The sequence below is a fragment of the Cryptomeria japonica genome, chromosome 4, assembly GCF_030272615.1.
Source record: "Cryptomeria japonica chromosome 4, Sugi_1.0, whole genome shotgun sequence".
In the NCBI taxonomy this organism is placed as follows: domain Eukaryota; kingdom Viridiplantae; phylum Streptophyta; class Pinopsida; order Cupressales; family Cupressaceae; genus Cryptomeria; species Cryptomeria japonica.
The window spans coordinates 346737746-346761418 of record NC_081408.1 but is presented as its reverse complement, the minus strand read 5'-3'; the positions used below and the strand labels follow the sequence as shown (position 1 = coordinate 346761418).

General features: G+C 35.5%; 1 protein-coding gene across 1 annotated transcript in view; it reads right to left on the bottom strand.

Annotated features, from left to right (window-relative positions):
- Positions 1-23090, bottom strand: part of LOC131063625 (uncharacterized) — a 108289-nt gene extending 85199 nt beyond the window's left edge. Inside the window, exon 1 of the mRNA XM_057997511.1 lies at positions 22585-23090. Coding sequence (XP_057853494.1) covers positions 22585-22829 — 245 coding nt within the window. The 5' untranslated portion in view covers positions 22830-23090. The remainder of the gene's footprint in view (positions 1-22584) is intronic.
- Between the last annotated feature and the right edge of the window lie 583 nt (positions 23091-23673).

Here is a 23673-nt window from a genome sequence, read left to right as displayed (position 1 = left end):
TCGCTAATGATTGCCCATTTTCGGGCCAAATGAACAAAATGCAAACTTTAACACTTAACTCCTTTTCCAAAATATCGTGATTTTCATGTGCCTGTCGAATTTCGGGCCAAACGGCACTTTTGAAAAGTTTTTTAACTTTTATGCCTTTACTTGCATTTGGCGAACTTCGGGCCAGAGGTGTATTTTGAAAAGTTTTATTAAGTTCGACACTTTAACTCTGGCCCCCGAAATTCAGCCTAAAAGGCCCTTTTGAAAGTTTATAGAACTTTAACTTTGCCCTCTTTGCAGCGAAAATCGGCCCAAAAGGCCATTTTGAAAAGTTTTATCATTTTTCACTTTACTCGCTTTTGGCCTATTTTCGAGTCAGGAAGCCCTTTTGAAAAGTTTATAAAACTTTAAATGCCTTTACGTTTTCAGAATTCGGCCTAAAAGGCCTTTTTGAATAGTTTTAATTTTAACGTTTTCCTCTGATTTGGCGAAAATCGGCCAAGAAGCGATTTTTTAAAAGCTTTCGAACTTAGACGTTTAATTCCTAACTTCTCCCATCTTTCAGCCTAAAGGCGACTTTTGCAAGGTTATGGAATTGACATTCTTGCCCAATTAGCCGATTTACAAGCTTGTGCTAAAACTAGTCTTCCTTGGATTGATCTTGATCGTTCAGATTGCAAGACTCTCTACGATGTGACCCCGGGCCACATGACTTAAAACCCAAACATGCCCTTCCTTTTAACGACCACAAAGCTTATTGCTTCACCACTTCCTGGATCCCAACAAAGGGGACGGCGGACAAAAATCAAAATTCGAAACTCAGCATGACAAAGGCTGAGAAATAAAGAGGGGGACCTTGTCGGCGACAAGGAGTGTGTGCAACGCACAACAGGTTGCTAAACAGTACAAGGAAAGGGAAATAGGACTCAAGCAGGTGATTGAAGAACTTAGTTGCATTCAAGGGGAAAATGATCTTGTCCATTGTCTTAAGAAGTCTGGATCAACAGGAGGATTGGTTTGAGTTTGGGAGCGAGAATAATCTTCAATTTGTTGAAAATCCTTTGTTTGAGGTGGATGTTGATATAACTTATGATTATCCATTCTTCAAGATGGATGATGGAGCTCTTTCTAATTCCAATGATGAGATTGGAGTTAATCACAAGATTTGGGATCTAAGTGCAATTCCTAGCAGTGAGGTGTTGAGACAGGATTGGATTTGTGGGCCAAATTCCAAGGATGTTACCATTGTCCACTATGCAATCAATTTACATAGGACTACGGTTCATGACAAAAAGATGAGTTGGATTGCCTCTATAGATCAGCAATTGAGTACTATATGGTTGAGTTTGGCTGATAGAGGTGATTTGATCATAGGAGATGACTCTTCAGCTATTTCCATACTCATTTCTCCTATATTTTCAATGAGATTTCAAATTGCTTATCGCTGCCCTTCCCTTTCCACATTGCCTATGGTGACTTCAATCTATGGGCAGATAGATTTTGATCTCTTGCAAGCTTCGGTGCAGCTAGTTGTGGGAGGTCTTCCGGGTATAATTAAGTTATTATTCACTTCCACTTGGGTGAAAGATTATTACTGCAGTCATTTCATGGTGTTGGTATGCATATCTCTAGATGATGTTATGATGATTGCAGGGTGTCGAATGTGTCAGTATGCTTGGGATTCCCCCTTTTGACACTTGGAGATTAAGTGTCGAGGATATGTTCTCAATTGGCGACTGTAGAAGCACTACCTAGTAAGCTAATTTCAGAGTTAGTTTTTCTGACTATCAATTCCTTGATAGTGATTGATCAATTTCATTTTAGGGACAGCTTGAGGGGATATGTTGAGAATTATATTTTATGGTTAAGCAGATTTTATTTTTCCGATGCCCAAAATCGAGTCTAGCAATGGGATTGCAGCAATGGACTTCACTAGGATGCCTTGGCAAGATATGTTTCTTGGCATAGATTTCAGCCCTTTCAAGTATTTCAAATTGGGATTTGATGATGATTACTCTTTGGGGTTCCAAGAGAGGAGAGTGTAGTTTGGGCATGATGGTTTTACATTTATGATTAGAATGGTGTAGTGTCAACATGGTGGCTCATTTCTCAAACTGACTGGGAACCCTGGGATCACTTTGGTTCGTAGTTTAACAACTAATGGGAACAAGAGAGTCAGTGTTGACTTTTCGGAGTTTACTCCTATAGTGCCTCGGTTTGGTTCTTTCAAAGAGAAATTCTATGAAGATTTGATCGATTTTATGTGAGAAATTCTCTAGAAAAATTGATTGATTTTAAGTATTATTTGATTTCTCTTCTTACAACTAGTTATCAGGAGGTCCTTTGTGTTAGTACTCTACAAGATAGTGCTTTGAGAGGATAGTGCTATAAAAATCCTAGGTTGACTTGGCACCCTGAGATCATTCTTGGTTTCAATCTGGTTCAGTCTATTTATTTTGGGGTTGTGTTGGCATTGTTTGAGAACAAGCAATCCTTGGGAACAGAGGACTATAATGTCCCCATTTTCAAGTTCATTTGCTTTGCAAATGGTGTTGACTTTCAAGGTTTGTGTCTTCCTGATCAGAGGGGTAATTTGGTGTAACCAATGAGCTCAAATGGTTCAGTGGAGTTGTATGACACTTTCAGAAGTTACTTTCAGCTTTCGATTGGTCTCCAAGATTCTTCGAGGGAGCGTCTATTTGTAAGTCACCTGGTCAGGTCCATTTATCATCTTTCATCATCAAGATCACTCCTACGCAACTAGTTTTCAATCCCAATGCTTTTCAACCATTGTCGCTATTTGGGTGTAATTTAGAGATATATTTAATTAATTTCACTAAGGTTGCCATTTTACTTAAATTATTTTATCAGGCATCTCAGCATTATAGCTCGTTGAAAAGAGAATGGAAAGATTTAAACGATGAGATGCTTAAAAGTGACTTTAAGTGTCGGAAATGTTATAAAAGTAAAATTAAACACTTCTTGGAGTTAAAAGGCTTATCAAACTAATAAGGTGGTTTTAAAAGGGAGTTTCTGAAAAGTACCCTAAAAAGCTTATAAAAAGTGGGATTGAGAACTCATTTGGTTTGTTGAAGTTTATTCTATTTCTCTTATTGAAACCCTTGTGGTTTTGGAAATTGAAACTCAACCTCTAGAGGATAAAAACCTCTTAGCAAGATTAGTCTTGATGGTGAAAGATTCTTCTCTAGCTAGTGATTTGGCAAAGTCACTCAGATTTTGCATCTGCACTTCAATAGGTATGATAAAAAATTCATGAAGCCTATGTTAAAGATGAATTTCAAAGTTTGATAATTCTTGAAGAGATTTCAAGGAGCTTGAAGATTAAATGTACGATTTAAGATTTTGGAAGGTGATTTGTATTGAGCGATTTAAAAGGAGGTTTATTGTGATTTGGTATTCATTTTGCAAATGTTGTTCTCAAACGCCATATCGTAAGTATTTGTTTGGGCAACTAGTATGGTTATTGGTGTTTGGGTTCATACCTCTCCTCACACGAGATTCAGGGCAGAAACTTATTGTTTGGTATGTTGTTTGCATTAGCAAGGTATGAGTTCAGATTCTATTCCTGTGTAGCCTTTAGGAGGCTGGTCAAAGCATTTTACTCCTTCCTTAGAGACATGTGAGTTTACAGTTGAAGCAAAGTGAAGAAATTCCACTTTAATGCCCTAGGCATGGAATATGAGTAGGGATTAGGTTGAGGTTTGGTGTTTATCCATCCACCTTAATCTCCTTGTCCAAACGTGGCTTCTATTTCTGTATGCTCAGAGGTGGATCGTTTCTGTTGCTATGGAGTTGTTTATATCATTTCTCGAAGACCATTATATAGTTGTTCCTTGCTGGGTGCTGGAAGACATTGTGCAACACCAACTCGTGGATTTATTGCAATCCTTATTTGCTGTTGTATTCTTCAAATGGATGTATGAATCTTGTAGAGAAGTAACACAGATTTACAATGTGATGCCCCCAATCATGTCACATTGAATTCAGCCAAATAAAATATAATAATAATAATACTCATTAACATGTCAATGAAATCATAAATAAATAAATTAATAAATAAAATTCAAGAATATATATATATATAGTATTAATCAGAAAATTGTCTCATTTATTAGACTTCACGATTTTCCCTCAAGAGAAGACGCTGGTATCAAAGAAATTAAGGATTTCTTTATAACAAACAAATAACAATCAGGTTATAGCAGGGATTCAATACAATGTAATACCAGAGATCAATTAATATGTTTTAATAAACTATATGCATGATGGCTGATAAACATTAATAAACTATAGACAAAGATTACCATATATGCAGCGGTTAATTGAAAAGGAGACAAAGACGACTCTGAGAAACTCATAACATAAACGAGTTATTTCACAATGGTGAGTTCCATATTAAGAATAGTGACTTCATCATAGAAAAAGCCGATTCAAAGCATGATCAAATGGTGTGATTTCAATAAGTAAATAATGATTAATGAGAAGGGTGTGATTTAATTAAAGAAAGAAAAGGTGTGATGGCGTTTAGAAGAGTTGCAATTTGAAAGGATGCAAAACAGCATTAGAAGATCTGTTTAAGGACTATAAAGAATTGCTTAAAGAATAGAGATGGGCCTATGTCAAAACAAATATAAACACATATTAATCAGAAAAGATTAAGTAAGAAATGAGCAGTGTTAAGTGGGAGTGATTACCATTAGTTATTATACAAGGCAGCGATAAAAAGGGAGCAAGTAAAGATTAAAAGAACTCAATGAAAGTTAATAATTCATTAGTTAGCAATTGTGAAAGGATGTGTATGAAACTAGAGTAGTATCTCTCTACAAAACATTGTATCCATTCAACTTATCACTATTTGTGAAAGAGATATAAATAGAGTTTGGGGAAGGAAAAAAGAAAAATAAGAATTACAATCATCGGATCAGAAACAAAGACGGTAATAATAAAATAATATGAAAATATCTTGATTGAACAAGAGAGGAGAATACAAAATACTGAACACCTAACAAATGATCAGATCAGACTATAATGTGTAATATTCCAATTCACTGTGGTAATATAGAGATTATTGTTTAGTTTTATATATGAATTTATATGTAGATCTCTATTATAGATTAATAAGCATTCAAATATACACAACACTACTGCAACAGTTTGTCACAAAGGTATAAGGAAGGAATCTGCATTAAGGGAGAGCAGCTTTAGGACACATTGCTACAGTTGCACGTAGGGAGAACAGCTATTAGGGCATCTCATTGCATTGTGAATGGGAGAGAATGGCTAAGGGCACTCTATTGCAATTTCCCTTCCAACCCCTATGTTGAGGGACTGTTGATGAACTCAAGATCTCCAGCCATGGATGAAAAGATGGGGATTGCATGAAGGGAGAGAATAGTTGTCCTAAGGCACCCTACAATGCCTTCTTATTCCATATCTTATATGACTGAGATTCACATGCAAATCAGCCTCGCTGCGCATTGATGAATATATGATTTCCTTGCTATAATCATAGATTTATTTCATGAAATGTGTCTGCAATGTTACCTAACTTGATTGCAGTTTTCTAGAATAGGCTTAGCTCATATTATTCTTAAGTAAATGAAGTATGCCTAACTATATTATATGCTTTGTTTCATTTGATTTTGTGAATTTGGGGCAAAATAGAGAGAGGTCCAAAAAGGGAACATTACATACAAGAGGTCAGCAATATGTTTGTAATTTTCTGAGAACTATGTTTAAATGTTTATTCCTTTTAACTGCTGCAATATGTATTAGAAGATTGGACTGGGTTATATTTGATTAATGCAACTTCTGTTTTTTTCTCTATCATCAAATTATGCAAAATCTTTCATTGAAACCTGTTCAAACTTGAATTCCTGAAATCTGCAACAAACTATCCATGTGTGCAAGCAAACTGTTTGACGAAATTCTTAAGGGAACAGTGAAAATTTGGGCAAAATCCCTAGGGGATATTACACATTTCCTACTTGGTTTCTTCCTCCCATCACTACTCTAAATTTTTCACTAACATGGTTTTGTAGGTCTTTTTTAAGATTTGGATATTTGTTTACGCTAATGCCCCAACTACTCGTCCATTTGTGATTTTGTTTCATCCATGTATTCTTTTTGTGCAACTCTTCATCTCTTGCATCCCTAGGCCACTTATTGATCTTCATGTTTTTTATTTTTTTCAAGTAACATAATAACCCAGCATAGTGATTGCCTGTAAAAGGGAAAGTATCTATCATTGCAATGATAACATTATATAGAATTGAAGCCTTAATTGTGAAATTGTTTGTGATTAAACACTTTCGGATCCTTTCTACTTTGATTGATTTCAAACTTAACACTCCACTAGCCCATACTTTACAACCATACAACACAACTAACATAATAAGTAATGAAAATAGGACCTTGATGGTCTTGCAATCCCATAATTTCATATTCTTGCATCTATTTTGAAGTGTATAAAAAACTCAACCTTTGTGTAATATTTTCATCCTACATGTGTCCCAATTAAGTTTTCCATGAAAATCAAGGCCAAGATACTTGTATTATAACACCACTTCAAAAACTCTAATTCAAATTGAAAGTTGAAATGTTTCTTCTTCTTTTTTCAATGAGAAAATCAAAATTTTGATTTCACCAATATTCACTTGTGTTGATGTGCTTTTTTATGCACATCCAAACACAAAATAAAATACCTAAAGTATCTTATCCTCTCTTGAACAAAATCTCTCAAATGTTGAAGATTAGCTTAAGGATCACTTGAGAAGACTCCAAGGTTCATGAATGTAGGGTCTCTACGTGTGGATAAGCTTTGTTGGTTGATGTAATTATGCTGGAATCACAAGGGGACTTACGTTTGAATGCCTGAATGCTTGATTTGTTGGAACTTGGATCATCTGATGTTACAATCTGGTCATGCTCTTTGATCCTAAACTAGCTCAAGTTTGAAAAAAATGGCAAAAGATGAAGGGTTAAGAGAGTCTATTCTAAGGCCAAGAATGTGAGAAGATGGATGAATGATTAGATGGAATTCTACTGAGCGAGGTCTCACCATCAACTTGAACAATTTGACACAAGCTCAGTGCAATCTTCTAAGGACATTTCAAAGATATTCGAATCAATACCATCAAACATTGATCACCATTCAAGCTAATGTATAAGTAATGGATGAATAACAATTCGAAGTTAAGCTCATATCATTCTAGTTGACCACACAAGGCGCAATTACAAGCAGCAAGAGGCTAGTGGTATGGATTAGACGGATTCCACATGAATACATTCAACAAACTCCTCCATTCAATCTGATTATTTACCATCTAACATGAAGATCCAACAAGAAACCATGCACATTGTAAAGAAATAACACATTTCACCATAACTTCAATGAAAATGGAGTTCATTTACAACTTAGGCAACACTTTCTACCTTCTCCTCCTACTTTATTCTAATTCTTCTATTTTCTCTCTATTCACTATCTATTCCCTATTAACTATTCTACTCGCTATTAACTATTCACTACTGCTATTAACCTTTACAAATGAAGAGCTTGAGCTTTATATAGAGAGCTCATTTACAATGAACAGCTAGGATTGAATCTCCATCAATGGTCAAGATTTTACAATGAAAACCCTAATTAGGGTTTGTTACAACAAATTCACCTTAGCCAATGAGAAAATTACAATATTTGAACACATTTCATCCTTAGAATATTCGGCCAATAAATATTGAGGGTAGGTACATCGGAGTTTGTGCACTCATGGATAGGTCTGGTTCATTGAATCTAGACGCGCTGAAGTGGAACCTTTCTGATTGGTGGAGTAGTGACTGGGATGCCACCTCAATCTTGCACTTGTAAACTTGATTTGATTCTGTGTAGGGGGAAAAGTGAGACTAAGAAAACAAGCCCTAATCCCACTCTAATGTACACACTGTGGAATACGAAAGAGCCTAGGGAGGTAACACACTTTGGCTACTTCTTGTGAGGAAGAGAGAGCCAAGGATTACCTCTTAGGGTTTCTATTCCTTTGCTACAAATGAGAGGAAGAAGTGATGCAAAAGTGCAGATTTGAATGATTTAACCTAGAATACAAGTATGCATAAACAACCCTAATCTGAAAATGCAGAACTGAGAATAACTGATATATTGTTGCAAAGTACAGATTAAGAGACAAATTCAGATGTGCACCTATACCAGAAATCTGCGCAAAAATGTCTAGGACCAAGGTGCTACACCATTGTCCTGATTCTGCAGGCCTGAAGTTGTACCTGTCAAGCTGGGATTTGAAGACTGAAAGTTGTTGTCCTGCCAAAATTTGCCCAGATCTGGGAGGACCAAGGCGCCACGCCCCTGTCTCAGGGGTTTCTGCTGATTTTTGCCCTCCGGAACAGTCCCTGTGCGCTCTGTCGGACCTAAAACTTGCAGCAACGCTCAAATCCCGAATCTGCACCTGTAGCTGAAAATAGGGTTTTGGGTGGCTATATGGGGTTTTGCCTTAGTCAAACCCCTGTCTTGGTGATTTCCACCTCAACAAATAGCTGATTTGTATAGTAAAATAGTGTGTGCAAGAACCGTTTGTGTGTGCAAGATCCTAGGATGAGAGTAAACAATCTAGAGCAACCCTAAGAGTAAACCCTAATTGCTTGTAATTGACAAAGTAAATGCCCTAAATCAATAATGCAAAGTGATCTAAAGCATGAATGTAAATCAAATTGATGTAATGAAGCTCATACAAAGAAATAGAAACAACATGAAATCATACCCAACCCCAAGGGAGAGGTACAAGCCAATCTTCAGTCGGTGATCTCCTATTACTTTCCCATATCTTCAAAAGCCCCCAATTGATGAAAGAATGCTTGATGAATGCTTGATAGGTGTTGTTGAATGTTGTTGAAGACTCCAAAGATCTTCTCTTTTGCTACATAGAAGGCTCCTTGTAATCGCTCCCAAAGGTTTTTCAAATTCGATTTCCTTAGACCTTCAAATGAAGAAAGAGAGATCTTATGTATGAAACCCTAGATCTTAATTTCATCTTTAGGCCGACCTTGGATTTGAATTTCCCACCAATCTTTTGGGGTTAAGCATTATAATATCATAGAATTGCACTCCCAAAATTTCGGGAAAAATGTCGGGGACCGTGTTGCACTTGCACACAGTCCGACCAACTTTTCACCAAATTTTCAGGGCCGTTAGATATGATGATATTAGAGCGGATCCCAAAGTTACAGCTGATTCTAAGATGTTTTGATATGCCAAATCGGGCCTTAAAGATCAAAATAGGACCTAATTAGGGTTTATGATTAAATGATTAATTGAAGAAATAAGATGAAAAGGGACATGCTTAGGTTAAAGGGCCCAACTTTATAATGTGTGAAGTGATGAAATATGAATTTAGATTTAATTTAATTAATTAATTAAATGCTTAAAGGAATTAGAAATGCAAGATGCAAAACACACTAAGGCGAGTGCTAAATCAAGTGTGGAATTGTACCACCCTAGCAAGGGTGTACAATTTACGACGTTACAGATTCATCATCATGAAGGGATGTTGGGAGATATCTCTTCATACTCAAGATTATTCAATTGCTCAATGTGATGATTATGATGAGAAGTAAACTTTGATTAACTCTTCTGAAACTATCTGCTTCTTCAATCGTGCTCAATGTAGGTCTTGTGATGACTTTGGTTGATCCTCCTTCATTTTTCAACATACTTGATGAGTGGTGCACATGATTGAATGTAGCTCTTCGTCGTACTGACTTCAATTCTTGAATTCCTTTCTTCAATTCTTGGATTCCCGAAAGGAATTCAAGATTGTAAAATATTCTCTCACCATGTTGATTATCCTTCCTTCATGTTCTAGTGTTTGCTGATGAAGTTTCCTCTTGATCTTGCATGGTGGTGATAGGAAGTACTTGTCATGGTCAATTCATTCTCTTTTGATTGCTCATCTTGCCTCGAAGTAGTATCATCTTCCTTACATATCTGCAAAACAAAGAAAGTATAATATCAAACACACATGATTTATAATCTTTACATACTCCTATTCTGACTTGATTTCTTACTTTGATTTTATGTGATTTTTTACTAAATTTGATCAAGAGGAGGCTAATAATAATCAATGAATTCACTATGTGGAAGACAGATTTAATGTCTAAGGGTAAATTTGGGTTGTCTAATGATGAAGTCCACTAGCTGGTATGTCTCCCAGCTGGGTACATTCGCTCTCTCTTGCTATATAATGAGTTCGCCTTCCTAAAACATTAGATTTGTATCTTTAATGTCTTATTTCACCCTTGTTCTGCAGCAGCTCAGCTATGTTTTGATAAAATTTGCTCATGTATTGATAAAATTCGCTACCTTGCTGAAGAAATTCGCTAAGTCTGCTCTCAAATTCACACTTGGAGAGAAGAATATGTTTGAGTTGGGGGCTAAAATGATGTTTTGACCCTTCCTTTATAGGCGCTTTAGGGTAAAAGAGGTGTATCTTCCCATAAGGCCGACTTGATTTAAAATAACAAATCACCTTTCCCATGTTGGCCGACTTCACCTCTTGCCAAAATGCTTGAATTTGAGGAATTTGCTCAAAACGGGGGGCAAGGTACATGATTTCAAAATTTCACTCCATGTCCTCTCCAAGGACAAGGTCCAAGTAAGAAATTCGCTCCATGTCCTCTCCAAGGACAAGGTCCAAGTAAGAAATTCGCTCCATGTCCTTTGGAAGGACAAAACTCAAAATCCGCTCTAGGACCTTTGAAGGACAAAACTCAAAATTCGCTCTAGGACCTTGACAAGGTACATGACCTTGTGAAGATTTTCACTCCAGGACCTCTCCAAGGACATGACTTGAAATTCGCCATAGGACTTTCGGGAGGTACATGACCTTGTGAAGATTTTTGCTCTAGGACCTCTGGAAGGTATATGGAAAAGTTCGCTCTAGGACCTTAGCAAGGACATGACCTTGGTGAAAAATTTCACTCTATGTCATTTGGAAGGACAAGGTCAAGGTGAAAGAATTCGCTCTATGTCCTTTGGAAGGACAAGGTCAAGGTGAAAGAGTTTTCTCTATGTCCTTTGGAAGGACAAGGTCAAGGTGAAAGAGTTCGCTCTATGTCCTTTGGAAGGACAAGGTCAAGGTGAAAGAGTTCACTCTATGTCCTTACTAAGGGACATCATTTGGAGAAGGATTCGCTCTGGACCCTTTGCAAGAACAAGACTTAAAATTCGCTCCAGGACCTCTCCAAGGACATGGCTTGAAATTTGCCTTAGGACTTTCAAGAGGTACACAACCTTGTGAAGGAATTCGCTTTGGACCCTTGGCAAGGTACGGGAGCTAAATGCAAAAATTCGCTCTAGAAGGTACGTGACTCCAAAATTCCCTTTCACTTGGTTGGTTTTGACCTTAAGTTTCCCAATCTTTCTACATGAAAGCATCATCAATTCGACCCTTAAGAACACCTATAGAGGAAATTTGCTCTGTAACCTTTGGAAGGTACATTACTTGGTGAAGAAATTCTGCTCTGGGACCTCAGCAAGGACAGGACATCAAAATTTTGCTACCTTTGTGAGGTACATGCCTTGATAAAAATTTCACTCTAGGACCTTTGCAAGGTACGGGGGTCTATGTCCTTAGCAAGGTACAGGGTCAAGGTACTTGGGCAAATTTCGCTTCAGCGAGGGAGCAAGGTACGCATCCTTAGGAAAGACTCTTGACTTAGTCCTTTCACCTGACTTTGCTCAGTTTGTTCAATCCTCAAGTCTTTCACCCATAAATCATTCTTGCCACATGCTTGATGACTTACTTCACTCCACTCAGGAGACCAACCTGACATGATGACCCTCTAGATACTTGAGAAACTCTATCCCTTCAATGCAAAGACTAATAGCAAAGACTCTAGCACAACCGAGAAAGCAAAAAGTGGGGGTCCCCATTTGCAATGGGGCGATGTGTGAATACCTCACAACAACTTGCATCCCTACTTCTTTACAAAAGAGCTCTAATGCTAATAGCTTAAAATTGTGGGTTGTCTATGCCATTTGAATTAGATCATCAACATAAACCAAGAGTTTCACCACATACTTGGCTAAGTGGACACCTTCTACCCCTATCCAATTTTCTAATTTTTAATGTATAATCCAAACAAAGTCAAGGACAAAGAACATCCTTGCTTGACACCTATATCACTCCTAAAACCTTTGGAAAGCCCTACTTGCATTTTGGTTTAAGCCTTGACTTTCTCATATAATCTATGAACTACTACCCTAGAATGTGCTAGGACTCCTAATTCCTCCATTTTGCAACATAATTTGCTCCTTGGCACTATGTCAAATGCTTTCTTAAAGTTGACAAAGCAATAATAAATATCCTATTTTTATCCCAAACCTTTTCAACTAGTTTTTTGAGCATGACACAATGATTGATAGTTGAGCATTTTGGTCTAAAACCTGCTTGTGTAATAACCCATGTAAGGTGTCAACTGAAATCCAGATAATTTTTATGCAATCACTCACTTTCTAACTCTTTTTGATCACCAAGATCCTAAGGTGGGCAAGGTGAGCATACAAAGGTAGAACAAGGACAGAAATTTTACAAGATAGATATTGGTGGCTAGCTGACCAATTTACAATCAATGAACAGATGCAAAAGCCACTAATAGATTACAAGTGGAATCCGATCAAGACAAAATAATTGATTGCATACGGATCCAATCAATGCCAAATTGGAGGATAATGAAATTTAATGGGTCTAGGGCTGAACCATCCAAGATCTTCAACAATAAAAAATATAAGTACTGGGGGTAAATTGTTCTATTTACAATTAAGATTTTTTAAAGAACCAATTAAAATACGAATGTCAGAAAGAGCCAAAATAAGAATGAAATTTCACTAAAATATCAACAGCAAGTAAAGTACTATTTGTCATGGAAAAAGGGAACTTCAAGATGATAAAATAAAGAACATACCATCGAATATAATAGCTGGTAACAACTAGATTAACTCCAAAAATGTTGATAATGATACCAAGGATGACATGCAATCATGTGGTAAACAGTTATGGTCCAATTGTAGCATACAATTCTCCTTTACATATCAAAATGGTTGATTCTAAAAAATATTCACTACCCACATGGAAGAAAACACTACCAAAAAGGACATGATGGACTCACACACACACAAGAAAGATCCTCCAAATTGTTTCTGCTTCAAAGCCATCATATGTTTGACTGATTCAAGGGGTATTTTGTGGAATAATGAAGGATTACAATTGGTCCAAAATGACTACAACAACTACATAAAGTAGAAATTCCTTCTTAAACAGCTGGTATGATCATATTAAACCTTCCATCACCTCTAAAAATTGTTAGATGAAGTCAGTGACCAAAGATTGGTAAATATCAATCCCTTAAATGAGTCAAAACTACCAACACGCCACTCTTACAAATTCACGTCCAGTTCTAATTGAAAAAGTCAGAATAGGATTGACAACAACAAAATAACTCGTAGAAATACCAGATATAATAGTCAGATGGCATTCACAACCTCAGGTGTTAAGTAACAATCAGAAAATGTATGGAACAACCTTATCTAACAAGTACAATCAGGTTTTGGATTCAACATTCTGTACCGATTTGTACAATCAGTATTGAGGATCTTGAAGGGCTGCAACAATGAATGAACCATACGACAGGGAATTAAGAGCTTAAAATTTAATCAAATCACTTTTTCAATAAGAATGGCTTACAAATAATTGTCCTTCTCATGATTGGAACAACCTACAAACTATTCAACACCACCACAAACACTAGACTAATAACATTATTTTATAAACCCAAAACTGTAAGCATACCAAGTAGCTATTTGAAATACTAGAAATTATTGGAGACTGAAAGTAAACACTAAAAACATCACACCCAAAACTGAAAGTTGAATACCTGGAAATCTTTTCAATTGAAGCATAATTACAATCCCTGTGTGGAAGAGCACTGAAAAATAAGAGGGTTTTTGTCCTCGAGAAGATAAGAAGAATGTGTCTTCATTCTTGAAGAAAATCAAATAGCTTCGAAAAATGTGTGAACAAAAAATTCAGTTTTTGTCCTCGAGAAGATAAGAAGAATGTGTCTTCATTCTTGAAGAAAATCAAATAGCTTCGAAAAATGTGTGAACAAAAAATTCAGTTTTTGTCCTCGAGAAGATAAGAAGAATGTGTCTTCATTCTTGAAGAAAATCAAATAGCTTCGAAAAATGTGTGAACAAAAAATTCAGAAACACTCCTCTTATTTATAAACTTTTTGAGGAAATATGTAATGACCCCTTTTGTGGCCTTCCTAGTATCTGTGGGAACTCCAACTTTCTTGGAGAGTGCCAATTGTTTCAGAATGAAATTCCAAAAATGGTAATAAATTCAAGAAATTGAGGAGAGTCTCATGGTACTTTCCGAATGCAATTTGAACATTCTGGGAGCATTCCACATTTCTTGGAGAAGTCTGCTATTTTTTTAAAGCACAAAACTTCATCAAATTTGATATCCAACAAACTTAAGGTTATGTTGGCATGGTTGGAATTCATAATTGCCTTATTTTAGTATTTTCCACACTTTGATGGTTGTGCAAAAATATAATTATTTTAATCATAAAGTGATTCATACAGTTCAAAATTAAATTAAAACATGTTTTTTTCTAAAAAGTTATTAAATGATTATAAAATATAACCTCTAGAAAAATCCCAAAGGGGGTTATAAAAGGAGGTTGAAAGAAGTCATTTCCTTATTCTTGATATTTAGGTTATTTGTTATTTGTTCCACAACCCTAGGATGAAAACCCTAAGGTGAAGTTTGGTTTGAGGAGTGAAAGATATTCCCTAGCCAAAACAGTGTGATTCATTCAAGGTCACAAATTGTGGTTGGATACAGTTTAGAGTTTGGCTTGTGCTGAGGATCCAATTTATTGTGCTGAAACAATGAAATATCTATCAATAATTTGAGCTTGTCATGGATTGCTGAAAGGTAATATCTATTGAAAATTTGTAAACAAATTTTTTTTTTGAAGCATTTTGAAGGTCTTTGAATTTATATTGAAGTGTGATGGAGCTGTTCCAAACAAGGGTTTTATTCCCTTTATTTCCCAGCTGCCATGTTATTATTTGCATAAAAGCCGAAGGAATCAAATCACAAAGGATTTCAGCAACAAAGTGCATATTTTGGAAGCAAGGCATGTGAAGAAGAGGTAGAATCAATCCTTGTTGGGTGAGTTTGGGAGTTCCAAAACCCTAGGCACAGCCATATAGGGTTGTATTTGGTAGTTTGAAGGAAGGGTAAAGCATTTTGTTGAACACTTCAGACCTCTCCCAACTGGCTGCTCTGTACTTCTATTCACTCATTCTGAGCATGCAGCAGTTTTCTGGGCAGTCTATGGGCATTGTTGGTTTGGAATTTTCACTCTCAGCTCCTTTGTTAATGTTTGCAGCAGCAGTGGCATCTACAGCAGTCAAGACAGATCAATACCCTGCAGATTTATATTCACTCTTGCATATGATAACAGTTGTATGAGAAGTAAATATAACTGAATAATCAGCTACAACAGATCTGGTAGGAATTGAGAAATATTATGATTTAGATCTGATTTTCTATGCCCACCTACAACAGCAACATTATGGCATCACTTAAAGTTGGAAATCAGTTTAAGTATTCTATGTAATTCTGATTTGATATCAGAAAATAACAGTATGAATATTTATCAGCACACATAAGAGATCTGAGTGGACAATTCTTTGTGAAATTACTCAATGATTGCAAAGTGTTTCTAAAAATGTCAATGACGTGTTCAAGGCATGACAACTGTTTGTGAATATACCTATGATCATTTATGATAGTTGAAGCTGTTCTTCATTATTAAACTCAAAAATATTGAATGATGAATGTCCCACCAAACCGTTTGACAAAATGACTGAGAGTTGAAAATTGATAGATTTGCAAGTTGTTAAAATTTCTTGGTAAAGAAATTACAAAATAAAATAGCAGTGTATTTCTTTTTGACAAATATTCCTCAAAGTTATAAAATTATAAACGTGTGTCCTTTTCACCACCTTTACCATGAGACTAACAACACTTAATTAAACAACTTAAAGCAGTTTTTAAATAATTAAATATAAGTTGTCTTTTAATTTTCACTTTTCAACAACGTAAATAATTATCTATTTAATTAATTTCCTCCCTTTTAAATAGTTAATATAAGTCATCTTTTCATTAAGTTACATTTTTTGAAAACATAACTTAATTATTTAATTAATTCCATAATTTTGAAAAAGGAGACATTCTAGCCATAATTCCATAATTTTGAAAAATGAGACATTCTAGCTCTTTTTATGTATTACTATATCCAACTGTTGATCCTACATTCTATTAGACTCCCAAAAAAAAATTGCAAAGAGAGGATTGATAACAATAGTTCAAAAATTTGAAAGGTCATTCACATCTCCACTTTTAAATAGAAATATGATTAAGTTGGTTGTCCACTCTATTGGAGAACCATTTTGAATAACCTCACTGAAAATGTCTTTGTTTTGAGGAGTGAAGATTTCTGCTTGCCATTTTAGACACTCGTAGGTCATTTATATCTTGAGGTTTATCTATTTATAGCTTTTTAGTCCCTTGTACAATGCCTTTAGTTGTGAAAACTTTGAAACTCGCAATTATTGTAGAAGGTGCATGTTTTTCATTTTCACATTCATATGACTGTTTTGCATACTCCAACCATTGACTTTCTATCATGTTGTTCTCTGTTTATGTATTTTCCTTGCGGAGGCCCTCTAAAATCTCCTTGATTCGCATTTTCTTAAGTAAATAAACTCCTTCCTTCCAGTTCTTGTGTATTCTTCTTTTTTGTTCTCACCAATTGCACATAAATTTTCAGTTTTCCTCTGTTCTTCTCACTTATTTATTTAGCAATCACTATGTTGTGTTGCATTCTTCATCATACTATGGGTTTGCCAAGAAGCTATTTCTTTTCTTCTTTTTAGGTTCCTCTCTCTTGCATGTGTTTAGGGTCTCTCAATTGGTGTGCATTAGCTTCTCACTTTCGTAGAATCTATATTAAAGCCAGGACCTTTCTTTCTCTACTCTTCCTGGCATTTGTTATTCAAGATTGCCTGCAGGCTTGCTGAATTCATTGAAGAAGAATTAAAAACGGCTTGAAGATGATAAAGAGAGCAAAAACTAAAATAAGAAAAAAAACTTATTTCATTTTAGGCAATTGAGCATCATACAAAAGGAAAAACTACTCCAACAAGAAGACTCCAGCCTTGCTCCACAACCATATAAGGAGAATATACAACAAAGCTTAACATATTTTGTCAAGAAGGTGAAAATGGATACTCCTGCTCACAAAAGGGAGACCTAATTCAACCAGTACACAGAAAATGATTTTTTGTTGTTAGGCAGCAAATTCTTCTAATTCAAAACAAGAAAGCCACCCATTCGGATAGCTTACCACAGATTTAAGCAGTTGCAAATGATCTAGAAAAGTGGGTCATAGCTTTATATTTCCACTATAGAATGCAATTGGATTAAGATATCCAAAGCAATTTCTATTACACACTATAGTTTTGGTCAATATTATAATTATACTCATTGAAGAGCTTAATAAAAATTTATATCACATAACTGAAGTAAACATAAACTCTAACGAGTGCACCCTCATTTGCTTTCTCTCACCCTCAATTTCATTGGGATATGATTAGAGGTTATGTTATGGATCTTCGTACATAGACCATGTGGGAAACTCATCCCAAAACAGACACCTTCAATTCAATGATCACATGCATCATATGTTTCCATTTCATACATTGATGCAATAAAATTGCAGTTTATTCGCCTTATGGATTTATGCTACTAATATTCTCTCTATTATGCAATGTGTTTATTGATTCGCTTCATGTGAATGTGCTACCAATGTCTCAAAAAGCATAGATCTTACAATTATATAAAGATCTATCTGTATTTTGATCACCCCATGTACTATAACATAGTAAGGAAGTTGTAGGAGTTATTTTTACTAGTTTGAATAGAAAAAGGAATAATAATTTTATGTATGTTTGTCATTATAACAAGTCAATAAACAGTTGGAAAAATATTCTCAAGCAATCTATGTTTTCTGACCCGCTGATTGCTAATTCAAGTTCTAGTTAGTGTCATGATCAGCACACACTTGTGAGATAATTGTCCAGCCAACATGTCCTTTGAGCAGCTATATCTTTTGTGTCCAGATATTTGTTGAGGGATCTCTCTTCAACATTTTCTCTAGTTGTATTGTTTTTCACATTATAAAGACTATTGTATATTACACAAGTTTCTATGAATTCCAATTGCTTATATTCTATCTTGTGAGATATTGATTGTGTATAATTTCTGTCTGTTTAAATATGAATATTTTATTCTTGTTAACTAAACTAAATTTTTGGCACCGTATCTATTTAAATTTGGGTCACACTGTATGCCTATTTCTTTGCCAACCAAAAGTCTCTCAAATATGATGTTGTCAATTGAGCATGAAATTAGTTGATACTGATGTTGAATATTGGGTTCACTTGGTTATGGCTGCACATCAGTTTGTGTCAACCTATCTTAAAGTTTCATTCTTGATTTGTTTGTTGTTAGAGTGATTAAGTCTAAGACAAACTACATTATCATATTGAGTTATCTAAGTTCAAAGTAATAAATCAATTGTAACTCCAAGGAATAAACAATAATCTAGTGCCATTTTATACCCTTCAATGGTATGCTTTGCTGGCCTCCTAAATGTTTGAAACTTGGAGCCCAACGCCCAATGACACTCCTATTATCCTCAAATTAATTGAAGAGAATTTCCTTGGGATTTTGAAGTCTTCTAAAATATCCACTCAACGAATACCCCTACAACACACCACAACCATGGTCTTATTGCAAATTTGAGTAAGGTTATGTCATCAGATTGTTACAAAACTCAAGAGAGAGTTCTATTGATGTACTCCTTTTGTTGAAATTAATACATTTTGATGCTCTTTTTGGTTTAGTGGATTTTTTTAACAAAAGGGTCTCTCCACCAAAATTTGGTGTCATCTTATGTGTTACTAAATTTATGTTTCTCTGTATTCCATTTCATGATTATCATATGTACTTTAATCTGATTTTATCACTATTTTTTTATATTCTCATTGTGTTGTTCCCCCTATTATCAACACTTAGGGCATCAGTCTATAGGCAAGATCCATTTTCAAATTGCTTATGGGACATCTCCCAAAGGTCTCACAAACTTGCTGAAGGTCCCTAATGGCGAGTGCATTAGCATTGATGCAAAAAAAATCATACAGGACATGAAGGAGGAGCATGCACAAGTGAAGAGATAGTTGGAGAAAATTTGTGGAAAGTATAAGATCAATGTGGATATGAATAGAAGGAAAAATACTCATTTAGAGGGTGAGTTGGTCATAACCCCTTTGAGGAAGAAGAGATTCCCTAGGAGAACATATAATAAGTTGAAGCCAAAGAAGATTGGACCTTGCAAAGTGTTGCACAAAATTTCAAAGAATGCTGATGAGATTGAGCTACTAAAAGGACTGGATATTTCACTGATTTTCAATGTGGTTGATGTGTATGAGGATCATGAAGTTGAAGATGTAGAGAAGAAAATACCATCACCACAAGAACCAGATTGGAAGCAGAAAATGCTTGAGAAACCAAAAGATGAGATAGAACAAATTTTGAATGAGAGACTAACCAGAAGAACTAGAAAGAAGGAATACAAGGAGTATTTAGTGTAGTGGAGAGAAAGGGACCAAAGGATAATACATGGATCTTAGAAGATGAATTGGACAAGTTGGGATGGGCACACCACCCTCCCTCACTTCCTTAATTTTTAGGCACTATGCTAAAATTTATGTTTTCAGTGTTGAAAATTGTAGCTAGCTCGGATACCTGACTATTGAATTTTAATGTTGTCAATGACAATTAAAATTCCTATGTATTATCTCTCATGCAATCTGAACCACTTAGGGCCACTTAGGTCTGGGCCCAAACACATGTAATGTGAAGGCAAATGATGTAACTTAGGGCTGGGATCAAATACATGTAACTTGTAATTATATCTCGCTATGAATATTGGGTAAGACCTATATAAAATGTAACTTGTGGATAGGACAGGCCCTATATAAATGTAACTTGTAAATGATTATTGGTCTGACCCTATCTTGGGCGCCAACCTTAAGATTATTATTAATTCAATTAGCAAGGCCGACCTAAGGCTTCTAGGTTAGTTTGTCACATATATATACAAAGTTATTTACAAGCATCAAATACACAGTCAGAAAATCATCCTCTCATGATCAGCGAATTACTTCTGCTCATCCACAGCGAATTTGTTCTTCTAATCAGCGAACTCATTCAAGGTTTCATCTAGGGCTGGCGAATACATCTCTGAGATCAGCAAACTGCTGCTAGGGCTGGTGAATACATCTCTGAGATCAGCGAACTGCTGCTAGGGCTGGCGAATCCACACACAGGGCTGCAAACTTGTTCTAAGGGCTGTGTGTCACCTTCAGACCTAGCGAATATTCTGCATCAGATTGTGAATTTCTCAGATAAGTGTTGTTCATTCTGCTGTGTGCCCTAATTCGGGTTATCTGCTGATTATACCACTTCATGTGTGAAGTGAAGTTGTAAGACTTATACTGATGTCTGAGTTAATACAAATTTAGACTTTGTTGCTGGGTTTTTCACCTCCAAGAGGGAGGTTTTCCCAGGGTACTGCTGCGTTATGTGTGTTTCCTTTGTTATTTTCTGCTTACTGTTTTCAGTCTGATCTTAAAACTAATATTCAGGATGTTGAATATAGAAGCATCTCAGAGGACAGGCAACCTCACATAACCCAAAATACGTTCTTTTTATTTTTTTATTTTTTGAAGCATTTTGAAGTTCTACATCTAAACTACTCTTGCCGCAAAAGAACATGCTTACCACCAAACCTGCTCCGGTTGACATCACAGTCTAGTAGTCGGTGATCTTCACCACAAGTTACCACCATTGGACATCTTGCTCCCAGACTCAGATAATGGGATTATTGAAGAGTATAACACGTTCCCACATAATCTCGATGATATGTTCTATTGCAGAAGGTTGTGGTACTCTATTATGCCTAAAGGGGCCAATTTTGAGCTTCTGCACCAAAATTTGAATAATGTGATTCTTATCATATTTCATGCTAGTCCCAGGAAGAGTACTAGAAGGAGGGTAACAACCTTTGGTTGGCAATATTATTTCAATTGAAGAATCAAAATAAATAAGAGGACAGGTTCCTTGGAGAAGGGACAGAGAAAGACAGAGATAGGTTTGAGTATCTTAGGCTTTCAATCCTTGTGATTGGCACATAGCCTGCAGATATGTATTGAAGCATGTATACTCATTGTGGAGATTTTTAACGACTGTACTGTCGGAGTATTTGTGAGATAACTGATTTTCGTCATCTGATAACTCTTCTGTTTTGTTTCTGTTGCATACTCTAGTTGGTATTTTGTTTTCTATGTTTAGGCTACACTAATAGACTTTCTTTTCTTGGATCCTCTATCTATGACTGCATCAAGCAAAGCCACAAGGTCCACCCTACGCGATTGAGTATAACATAAGCTCAAAAAAAAGAGTAGAAGGAAATGAATAATCATTCCAGTCAAAACATAGTGTGATATAAATAAGGTATCTTACATCACTCCAAATATTTATGGGATGTCTTACATGATTTTACATTGTGTATCTCTCTCTCTCTGTTAATCTATCCAACTATCATTTATCTGTCCACCCATCCTGTCTAAAAGCATGCTGTGCTTTCATACTGTATTTGATAATTTTGTTGCAAACTGTGTATGAAATTGTCATACTAACAATTACTTCTTTGGAATCAGAACCGAAAACCAGTCAAAAAAAATTCTCTTATCATATTGCATCATGCTGATTTCATTTTCAAGTTGTTTTTCCCCATTTTCCCTGACACTTGCCCGAAAAAACTAAGATCCAATACTCTGCAGGAATAGCTTCAGCACCATGGAACTTGTATTCTTCTGGGTCTAAAGAAAAGATAAAAATAAAAAACCGCAGTGTACTGATCCTGATGATGACTGGAAAGGAGTATTCACTTTATTAGCGTTTACCAAAGTGACTGAAGTAACTGAAGTAGGGACGGTGTACATTCAATTATAACAGCAAAAAAACATTTTACGGATCCCTAACAAAAATGAATGTTCACTCAAATGATGTTCACTAAGATGCAATTCGAAATCACAATAGAAAAACAACAGTTTACTCATCCCTCATGATCAAATTCAATCTATGAAAATGGATTTTTCACAATTAAAATAATACAAAAGCATTATAATTATCCATGGTGACCCGATTCATCAAATTAAAATGTGTATTCAAGCTTCTGTAGAATGAAATTAATAAAAATCAGTCATTTGAACGGTAAATGCAACTCTATGATTCCTACTTCCAATATATTTTCCAAAACAATTTAAAAGCTAAAAGAAGAATTATGAAGATAGAGAAAAGTTACTTCTTCCAGATGGAGAGGGAATGACTATCCTTGTGATCGATGAGATTAACGAAAGCATTTAAAGAGAATACATGTCGAACTGCCTTAAAGAGCTGAGGTACTGACTGTTCCTCCTGCAGCTCGTCCATTAACGAAAGAGCTGCTTCATAATCTTGTCTTGCCTCCTCTGCCGAACCCATCGACCCTCTATTTTTGGTAGTCGGATACTCGCAATTTGTTTCTTCTGTGTTGGGCTTTCGCTCCATGCAAATTTTGGAAATTTCTGCATGCAAATAAATTTCAACTTATTTACCCACCAGCACATGAAATGACAAAATTTGAATATGATTCTACTTGGATCGGACTCGTGCAGATTTGTGCCAAATCGATGCAACATCTCCAGGTGTCAATCCCGATTTGCCATTTAATTGAACCAATTTACAGTTTTCCAGAGTCGCGTTATAAGATTAGCACCTTCCAGCGGAGATTTCCAGGGAGGTTAAAATATAGAGAGAAAGAAATTCAAAATATTATGCAACAATTTTATACGTTTGTTTTCATATTGTTATGCGGGAATTAATAAATTCAAAATATGATGCAACAATTTTATACATTTGTTTTCATATTTTAATAGGAAGTTAGCATTACTTTTGTGTCTATATATTTATATATTAATGAGAATGTTTTCGATGCAATAAGATATCACCAAGAATTATGTTTATATGGTTCATGGTTTACTTTTTATTTTTATTTATTTTATTTTGTAAATTTCAAATTAATTAGCTATTTAATTTTCACTTTCTATTTTTTAGAATTTTTATGGTTGTCTTTTTTTGTGTGTGTGTTAGGAGAAATGTGATTATTTATAGTAGATTTATAAGGAAATTTTCTAATTTTAGAAATAGAGAGTTTGTTTATTAAGAGAATGTAAGTTGTGTTGGTGCACAAAGATTTAGGTCCAAACTTCATAAAGTCATGTTTCCTTTTGAATGTCAATGGTGTCAAATTTAAGATAAAGATCTCAAACTTATGTTCAAGTTGGGTAACTATGAATCAATTTATTAAGATAGGTGATATCTTCTTTAGCATTTGACTCTATTAGACCAAGGA